This window comes from Hydra viridissima, unplaced genomic scaffold (genome assembly GCF_058129835.1).
Source record: "Hydra viridissima isolate aposymbiotic clone 2 unplaced genomic scaffold, HvirCarnegie_v1 scaffold_16, whole genome shotgun sequence".
NCBI lineage: Eukaryota > Metazoa > Cnidaria > Hydrozoa > Anthoathecata > Hydridae > Hydra > Hydra viridissima.
The window spans coordinates 7,364,290-7,374,669 of NW_028324315.1; the positions used below are offsets into that span (position 1 = coordinate 7,364,290).

General features: G+C 27.1%; 1 protein-coding gene across 2 annotated transcripts; it reads left to right on the plus strand.

The window, feature by feature from the left end:
* The first annotated feature begins 758 nt into the window (after window positions 1-758).
* LOC145180956 (dymeclin-like) lies at window positions 759-7,548 on the plus strand. 2 transcript variants are annotated; one of them, XR_016447836.1, is made up of 17 exons: window positions 759-2,009; window positions 2,237-2,289; window positions 3,103-3,199; window positions 3,317-3,441; window positions 3,623-3,689; window positions 3,987-4,112; window positions 4,285-4,385; window positions 4,463-4,645; window positions 4,763-4,832; window positions 5,226-5,328; window positions 5,609-5,734; window positions 5,813-5,926; window positions 6,154-6,248; window positions 6,491-6,625; window positions 6,793-6,975; window positions 7,129-7,245; window positions 7,340-7,509. XR_016447836.1 is itself a non-coding variant. In XM_090073688.1 (17 exons), the coding sequence occupies exons 1-17, from the start codon at window positions 1,870-1,872 to the stop codon at window positions 7,484-7,486; spliced, it is 1,920 nt and encodes a 639-aa protein (XP_089929814.1). In that variant the 5' UTR covers window positions 759-1,869; the 3' UTR covers window positions 7,487-7,548. The 2 variants fall into 2 exon arrangements, 1 of the variants encoding a protein (XP_089929814.1); XM_090073688.1 differs by having other exon boundaries at window positions 6,491-6,563; window positions 7,340-7,548.
* The last annotated feature ends 2,832 nt before the right edge of the window (window positions 7,549-10,380 follow it).

The following is a 10,380-nucleotide window of genomic DNA, read 5'->3' on the forward strand; positions in this document are numbered from 1 at the left end:
CTTCACCCCGATAATTTACTTAAATTTATTTTAGCTGTAAATTTGCTTACTATCAGGTTTCCATCAGATATGTAAATGGTTGTTGGTGTCATCAAGAGAAAGTTAATGTTGTTTGTTACAGAATAGTGTGGTGGTCATTCTTATTAACTTATTTTGAGGAGTTTGTAAAGCTATTCTGTGCCTCTTTGTATAATTTACTTTCCCCAAAGTGCATAAAACCTGTTATAGTGTGCTTGCAACTTTGATTAATCGAATTACAATAGTCTAATATGTTCATAAATATACAAAAATTAACAGGTTAATTTGGCTAGATAATAAAAACGTTTAAGATCTGATTATACTTGTTTCAAAAAATGTGATTTCTTATGAAGTAATTTTATTCTATATTCTTTTTATGTGTAAAATATTGACATAATTAACTAAACATTAATCATAGTCAAGGTGTCTGGAATTTGGGTGCATTAAAATTTTTTTTTGAGTCTATTAAAATCTATTAATTATAATATTAAAAATTACAAAAAAAAAAGTTTACTAAAATATAAAGCTATCTCTAAATAAAATTCTTAATACTAAAATAAAACTCATTTGTCTCTGAGTAATTTATCTAGACATAGCTTTGATATTCATGTAAAAAAAGTAGTCATTAGAAGATAGAAATTTCTATCAGAAGTTTCTATCAAAGGCTGTGTTGATATAAACAGTTAAGGAGTATATACATTCATAACAGAAAGAACTGTCTATACACAAGGCCTTCTAGCTTTTTTTTTTTTTTTCAAAAAAAAAGTATAAAATTTGCGATATTGAATATACTGTAAAAAAAAAAAAAGATAAGTAAGACAGTATAGTAGTGAAAGAATCATTGTTTTCAATCCGTTCTAAATATCTAGTAAGTACAAACTAACAAAGTAGCTATAAATTGATTATCACCTAACAGTCGGTGGCTGTTGACCTATTAATTAGTTATAGTAAAATAAACTTGTTATATTTAAAAAATTCTTCTGCTGCTTACTCTGATTTTATAATTTCCAAACCTTTTTTTTACTAGCCTAAACATTAGCTATTCTAGACAGGAAAAAAAGTTTGTGTAAATTTAATTTTGGTTTATGATGCATACACTTCATAATATTTTTTTTGTTTATTGTATTTCAGTGCTAACAATAAATACAATATAAGTGCTATTTAGTGCTAACAAGAAATAGGAATAGCATACACATGTTAACAAAAGTTACATTTTTGTTAGCATATATGTATATTTTATTCGTATATGTTATTAGCATATGTGTATATGTTATTTGTATATGTTAAAAGGTGATCAACTTTTTTGCAATGAAAAGTAGGACAAATAAAGTTTTTAAAAAGTATTATAAAAGAAACATTTACCTGATTGCACAAATAATACTCTGAAATATGATGAAAAAAAAAACCTTGTTGTTTCAATTACTTAAATTTATGAAATTGTTAAATTTTAGTAATTGAAGCATTTCTTATAACCAAAGTTACAGGATTAAAGATCAGCAGTTTGTGCTGTGTTTACAATTTGCTTATAGCTTATGACTTTAAAACTTAAAACAGTTCAAAGTTAAAATTTACTATTGCTATCAGATTTAAATATGTAAGAACCATATAAAAAAACACAGTAAAAGTGTTTTTATTGTTTTATATTGTAATTATGCTTATGCTATTTGAGGGAGGACTACACTTACAAAAGAAGGTCTGTTTTCCTAGGAGTATTTATGTCATTTTTGTGTGTATGGTTTTTTTGACTATTTACAAAGAAATAGACCGGAGTAATTACTAAAAAATTTTATTTAAAAACAAAGTTTTCCATAACATTAAAAAAATTCCTCTGAAAATTTATTATGAAAAAGAATGGGAATAAAGCAATCATCATTAGAAAACCTGGATTCCAACAAATTCCTTGGACAATTTGCTGGGGATCAACAAATTTTACGAGAAGATATGTTTTGGGATGAATTCACACAATTTTCTCTATTTATACCACTTGAGAAGTAATTTTTTTTTTCTACAGTTTTAAATAGATATTTTTATTTATATATTTATAAATATAAAATATCTTTAAAACTATTTATTATCTTTACATTATTTTAGTATTTTCTATCTATTATATTATTTTCTATTATATTCTATTATCGTATCTTCTATTTTATTCTATTATCTTATCTTCTATCTATTATCTGTTATCTTCTATCATATTATCTTAGTATCTTCTATTTAGAGATGCATTAAAGTCATTTAAAAAAAATGTGGAAGAGTTATGCAGAAAGTTGTGTAAGTTTTGCAATAATTGATTACTTTCTTGAGTCTTATTGAAAATAGTTTCTTTGCAATTATCAACTACTTGATTCATTTAATCCTTTAAATAGTCTTTTTATTTTTAATATTAGTCTCCTTAAAAATGTCTAATAAAAATTATATTAACAAATTAGTAGTACAAAAATTAAAATTACTGTTCAAGCAGCAAAATTATTGTTAATGTCTTGATTGTTAATGTCTTGATTAACCCAATTAGCAAACAACAACTTAAAAATTTTGCTATTACAATCATTTTAATGTCATCTAATTATTAATGTCATCTCAAAGTAAGAACACATTATCTTGATTTTTTGCTCACTGAAGAAAATGTGATTCGTGTTGAATAAAATTTTTTTTATTTTAATTCAACATTTAGCAATATTAATACTCAATGCATAAGAGATGTTTTTTGGTTTTTTAAATAACAATAATATAAATAGTAATTGGAAATAATATAAATAATATTATAGTTGGTGCATTCTACCTTAAAGTTTATTATATGGAGGGTTTTACAATTTTTTATGAAAACTGATAAAAAATCAAGAGGGTGCATTTTTACTTTGAGGTGACAATATATATTTGTTAAATAATTATTGGATTTATTAGTTAGTTGCATTTATTTATTACAATTTTTTTTACTTCAATTTGTTGTATTTTTGTTATTGTGAAAGATTTTAAAATTGCAAAATTGTTCTTTGATATAGCATATGGTGTAAGAATTGTTTTATTTATTACTTAAATTTTTAAATTAATTAATTAACTAATTAATTTTATTCCTCCACTATTAAGCAATAAACAGCAAAGCAAGTGGAAATTTTACAACGCTTGTCTGCATTGGTAATTACTGTGCTCGTGAACTCATATCTAATACCAACAACACAATTAAGTAAGATTTGAATTTTTAATCAATGATTTCTTATTAATTTGTTATTAATTCTATTATATTATTAAGATTATTAATTTTAATAAAGTTAATTTGATTGTTTTTTTGTTTTTTTTTAAGCTCGGAAGCTCAAAACAAATGTAGGAATGTTTTATTCATCATCCGTTGTTGTTGTGAATACTTTTCAGAGTATCTTTTAGAAGACGAGTTGATCAATTTATTTAACACCATGCCGCTTTTCGATGGTGTGTTGACAATGTTAATTAATTACTGAATTATTTAATCGTTCATCTGTTTTAGTTAGAAATAGACAAGTTAATTGTTAATTTTTTTTTTTGAATTATTTTTTTTATATGGAAGTGTGCTTTACTTAAAATGTGTTTATTATAAAAAGAATTATTTAATTAAAACTAAATTTTTGTACAGATCAACCAACTGTTTTTGAGGAATATCTTTTAGTCTTATCTGAAGTCATTTCTTTCATGCCTGTAAAGTAAGTCAGTCACAATGTTTTATCTATACTCATTTGAATCTTTAAGAAAGAAATTTATGAGCATGAACAAAACAAAACATTTTTGTATTTGCAGTTTTTGGTTTGCTCATATCTTTTCTTGATGTCACTGCATGTGGCTTTTTGATGTCACTGAAAATTCTTATTGAAATGATATTCAATAATGTCAACAAGAATTTTCAAAAAAGTGTTTTATATAATCTTGTGCTTTTTTTTTTGTGTTCAAGTTTAAAAAACTTATAGTAATTTAAATTGACTTGGTTTTTCTCATCTTTATAGTCCATCTACATACCACATACATCTAGAATCAATTACATCCTTCCTTACTCTACTATCTTCACAGATGTTTCAATCCAAAACAAAGGATTCTAGCAAGATATTTTTGACTATGCTTCATAGTAAATGGTAAGTTTTTTAAATAAACAATAAAGTTAGTTATAAACCATTGATATAATATATCTATATGTATTTGTGTGTGTGTATAATACAGACAGACAGACAGACAGATAGACACACACACACATACATATATAGACATATATATGATTGTTGTTGGTTATTTTAATGTTCTTCTTAGTTCGGCAAATGCAATATCAGTTGTTCAGGGCTGTTTACATAATTATATAAAAAATGATCCTCCACCTACAGATTTGCAGAGCATGGTTTCATGGGCTGCTTGTAAGTACATTTACTTCTAAAATTAGGCAAAAAGAAAAGTGTGTTTATCAAGCATCTAAAAAAAGTTCTTCTTTCAGCTGGCATCTGGTCCATGTTCTCAAGTACCAGCCAACCAACTGATTCAAACAATTTACTTCTTTATCCTCTAGCAAATAATAGCTTCTTTCTTCTTCTATTATTATCATTCAATTCTTCAAAAGATCACAATGTGTACAGAAAAGCTCTTCTTAATTGTAAACCAGGAAAAACCTCTGGTGGTGGTTAGTGCATAATTTTTGATTATTAGATTTTAAAAATGACAATAAACTCTCTAAATTATTTGAAATATTCATCTGATCTTTAACAAATTATTTGTTTCAATCATTAATTTTTTTTAGATGAAGAAATTTCAACCAATGAGTGTTCATTTACTCTTAATTTCAATAGACTATTTTTAACTTTTGCACGGTAAGTTATAATTGATAAATATTAAAAAGCATTAAGTTTGTATTTTTAAGGAAATCTGTTGCTGTAATAGCAAGAATAGATATCCTGAATATATTTTTTTAGTTTAAAAGAGGAATTATTAAGCTAAAATACTGCATAAAGATTATAACTTAAAAGACCAATCATAAATTATCATAATTATAATAATCTGTGAAACCTGTGCTTGAGGCTAATTTAGTCTAGTTTTTGTGATTTTTTTGTAAATTACTTAAGAAGTTAAAGTTTATTGATCTCCCTCCTCTGATAATTACCCCTCTGATGTTCTCTTAAGTTCTCTGACTCCATTCTCTTTTGAAAAATAATATGATTTGGAGTTTTTCTCATAAGATTGTTTTTTATAACATTTTTTTTTAGAGACCTTCATATGGAACAGACAGTTTTATTGTTGTATATTATGCTGCATAAGAACAAATCTTTTGTTAAACATTTGTTGCGCCAGAAAGACCTGGAGAGTGTGGTATGTGATGTAATTGGTGAAATATTAAAATTACTGAGTAACGGCTTTGTGGCAGGTCAACTAACTACACTCATCAGACTAACTTTTTGATCAATGTCTTTAAATTAGGCATCAGACTAATTTAAAGACATTGATCCTTAAAGAAATCAAACGGATTAGTGTGAAAAAAAATGCAGAGAGAGCAAAAATTTTTACTTCAAAAAACATTTATGTTTTCAGTACATTGCAAGTTTGAATATGCTGTGAGTTATTTTTCAAGTTTTTTTTTTTTGTTTTCTAGGTCTTGCCTTTACTAAAAGTATTGTATCATGCTGAGAAGAGCAACGCACACGGCATCTACATGGTGCTGATTTGTATCCTCATTTTTACACAAGAAAGTACTTTTAACAGCGCCGTTCATAAAAAGGTTTTTTATTGGTTGTTTTACTTCGATGATCTTGTTAATTTTAATTCATTGGATTGTTCATCTCCAGTCTTTTTTTAGAATGTGGTGGACCTATCTTGGTATAAGGAAAAAAAATTGTCTGGAATTAGTCTGGGTAGTTCCATGGTGCTTATTATATTGCGTACTATCCAATTCAATATGGCAAAAATGAGAGTGAGTTTTTTCTTTTCATTATTAATAGAGTTTTCATCAAATGTTGTTCTGTAAAGTCTGTGGTAAATTTGTAATTTTTTTTAAATTTGAGATAAAAATTTTAAAAAAATCGTATTTCTCTTCCATTTTTATTGTTTACTACTATTTTATTTTTTTTATGTTCAAATCGAATAGCTTTTTTTTTCTCTCATCGTTTTAATTTTTTTTTTTTTTTTCATTTTATTTAGGATAAGTATCTACATACAAACTGTTTAGCAGCATTGGCCAACATGGCGAGCAACTTCACAAACTTACATCCTGTTGCTGCACAAAAGCTAACCATGTCGGTTTAATTAGCTCATGTTTTTGGTGCTGTTCGGCGTTCCTTTTTTTTATTGCGCTATTTTTTTTTTTTTTTTTTTTTACATTTAAGTATTGTTCGGTATTTTGCGGTAATCGCTTAAAAGTGGCGTTCGAAATTTGAAAGGATAAGTAATAAATTTCAGCCTGAATTTTAGAAAGTGATTAAATTAACTTTTAAGTTTTTAATATATACAAAAAAAATTTTTTTTTCTTTTTTTGCAGCCTACTTGAACAGCTCGTTAAAAAACTCTCCAAGTTGTTGGTTCAACCCATCAAAGGAGCTCAACCTGATGAAGTAATTTAGATCACACCTCATTATTGTGTGCAGCATTTAAAAGTTAATGAACCCCTTTTGAGGTTGTTAAATTCTGAAACCTAATCTACGGTTGTTAAATCTCATGAACTTGCGTTCGTTTATTAAACTAGAACTTTCCCATAGATTAAAAATTCTATGAATTAAAATTTCTATCATTCATTCTTGTTTTATAAACGAACTTGCGTTCGTTTATAATATTTTTCTTTAGGTTTCAGACGTTGAAGTTGTTGAGGAAATCATTTACATGTTGCTGGAAATTCTCAACGCATGCTTGTTTGCTAATATAGAGGACAGTTCGAATCTCATACTTTCTTTACTTCGAAACAAAGAACTGTTTGATCAATTAAGAGCGAAGCCTAAGTTCCAAAATATCGTTCAAAATATTGATGTGGTAATTTGCATTTGTTCGTGTATGTTTTAATCTAAGAACTGATGCGCGTTTGCTATATCTTGTCACAAAACATTGGAAAAATGTTTCGGTGTGCCGTATGTTTTGTCCATTCTTTACATTTTTTTAAATTATTTGCCTTTCTGTTTGCGTTAGATATTTGCTTACTTCGGGAAACATGTTGACGAGAGAGCAGAATCCGGAGAAAGTCCTGATGATATTTTAATTGCTATAAAAGAGTCTTCTAAACTTTTTCCTAAAGAGAAAATGACGGTCAGGACAAATATTTAAGTCACATTTTTATGTTTACTATAATTAGTAACAAGAGTTGTTTTTTTTTTTTTTTTTAATTTGTTATTTGTTTTAGAAATTTCCTGCGTTGATGTTCCGATATTTGGAAGAGGAGTCGGCTGAAGAGTTTTTTATTCCGTATATTTGGTCTATAGTTTATAAACAATCATTTTTTTATTGGAATCGTGATCGTATATTGCTTTTTTCTACGAACTCTTTATGATAAAATTTGAAATCCTCATTTCACTGTATGCTATTCGATAATATGCTCCACCCACAGATTTCTAACTCAGCACTCGGTTTTTCTCAACGAGACTTCCTGTTCCATTAAAAGCATTTCTATTAAGAGTCTTTGAATATTGTAAATTTTCAGTAAATTATGTTTAATGCTTGCTTCTTTTTTTTTTTTTTTTTTTTTTTTTTATACTTCTGAAATACATAATTTCGTTTACTTAAAATATAAATTTATAATGCGCTGTTTTTATGACAATGATTTATTTCTATTTCTAACTGCGGTATTTTAAGTGCTTTTTATTGGTTCTTTTTTCCTGCTATTAAAAGTGAACGCTTGAGTGAGTTGCCTTCTTAGGCTCATGTTTTATGGTTTACCTTTTACGTGAACTTGTAATAAAATATCGCTAAGGAATTTTACGTAAACACGATAGCCTACAAAAACGTAAAAACAATTCATCACTATATCTTTTAATTGTTTCAAAAATTAAAACGCACAACTTTCTTTTGTCACAGTAATATTACAAATATTAAGCTGAAAATGTTTATATAAGAAAAACCTCCGCGAGCAAATTTTTGACTTTCGCAAGAAGTTAATGCCACTAAAAGTAAAAATTTATAATTTAAAAATATGAAACATTTTTAATGCAATAATTCCAAAAGTTCGTTTCTGAACATTTTTAAAATGCTCTGTATAGTAGAAAGGGTAAGATCGGTGGATTGCGAAATTAGATTTTATCACCAAGCTAAATTCATTCTTTCAAAAGCGGATAAAATTCCATGTCGCAATATTTCCAGTAGTCAAGTCGCGGGCTTTTGTAATGACGCAAGATCGCTATGTTTTTTTGTTTGTTTCTTTGTTATAAGAAACATTTTCCTTCTGTGTTCCAAAATGCATTCTGGAGGAATGAGTCCGACTTTATACTGTTGTAAAGATTTTTGTGTGTTAATAAAATCTTTTTTTTTTCCCCTAACTTTTCTGACGGACTAAAGAAGTAGGGAGTTTTGTCACGTGATTTTTGTACCAACACACCTGGTAACAAGTGAATTTCTCTGTCACGATAAAGGTTACTTAGTAACCGATTTGCCTGATTGAGATTAACGTTAAGTCATGCGATAATAAATGTTGAGCCCAACGTACGGAGTTTAGTCACGTGGCTTTTATCTAAAAAAAAAAACATCGCTTGTTTTTGAAAAACTTAAACCAAAAAACGGAAAATATGATTTCATGTTGGTGCCAAAGAATTAAAACCCTCCTATGAAAATCAATAATATATATGTTTTGGTGTTGCTTTTTTTTTTTTTTTTTTTTCCCCATAAAAGAATATGGAACATCTATGCGAAAATGACCTTTTATTTTTTCTGCAACTATTTATTTATTTAGTGTTTTGTAAAGTTTGTCTCGTTTTATTTAGGCTCGTAAGAGCAATCCAAGTCATCTGCTGGTTTCTTAGTTTAAAACATTCTTCCTCACGTTGAAATTTTAAAATTTTTTTAAACGTAATTTAATATAAATATACGTTGATGTGATTGATATTTCTAGCTGAAATTTTTTGTTACTTCTAGTAGAGTTTTTAAATAAATTTGTTAGCACCGCAAAAAAAAAAAAAAAAAAAAGAAAGGTACCCAAAAGTATTGTTTTCTTATTTTTAATTTTTGGTGTCAAAAGTTTAACAAGATACTTCAAGCAAATATTTCTTAAAAGGTCCAAATACTAGAAATATTAAAACACCCCTTTAGAACTAAATAAACTGCTGAAGTGGTTGTAACCATTTTTAAAATAATATATCTTAAGGAATGCAATCTATTTAAAATAAACAAGTTTAAGTTGGCTGAATAAATTGCCTAAATTTCCTAAGGCCATTTTTTCTTTCTAAAATTTTTATTTTTAAACTTCTTGCTGTTTGCTTCATGCTTTAGCTGTTTCTGAAGACGTTCTTTTGGTCAGTGGTTATAAGAATTCTCCTCACGTTTTGTTTTTACTCTTTTAAATACATTTTCCACACATGGTTATAAAGATGTTTCAACACACGATTATGAAAATGTTTACACTGACGCAATTTTAATTCAAGTTAATAATGCTGAAGACAAAATATTGCTAAAAAATCTCTTCATTAAGTGCTCGTTTCTAAATGTCAAATTGTGAAGCAAAGAAATGATTTTTACTTTCATAAAAATTTCTTTGCAGTTTACAAGCCGAGATTCCGAATTTATGTGATTCGTCAAGCGCATCTTAAAGTCGTCCTGATTTCCAATAAATATAGCAATCCATTGTTACGATAAATTGATGATAAATCTTTTTGAAGAACAAATAATTTAAAAAACTTAAGAACCCTGAATGAATTTATTTAAAACTCAATTAACGCCATTTTTTTAATTTTTTTTATTGAAGTTATTAAGTGTTAAAAACTTTCTTGGCATTTTTCGTGCCGCTCAAGATCCCTGAAATTTCAACATGACTAATATACCGAAAATGTAAAGCTGCCAAAGGAAAAATTATTACGTAGATAAAAAATTAACTCCATTATAAAGCGTGTTGTATGTAAACAACATAAAGCTTTCGTCAGTGAAATGCAAAGAGTAAATGTAGAAATGTGCAACTAATTTATTTTCCATGACTTTAAGTTGAAATAAATGAGAGGTTGAAAATCAAATTACCATGATAAATCAAATTTGATGGTTGTTTTCCCTTTAAAGAAATAGAATTATATATTATTAGTTCGATTGTCTTACAGTTTAAGAGTTATATTATTTACAGATTTCTCCAGAGAGAATCAGATTTTGAGTTTTTAAATGTACAAGCTTATTTGATGCAAATAAAGCTTGTTAGTTTAGCAATATCCTTCAAATACATGTCTGTCAGATTTATGTTACAGCAGAATGCAT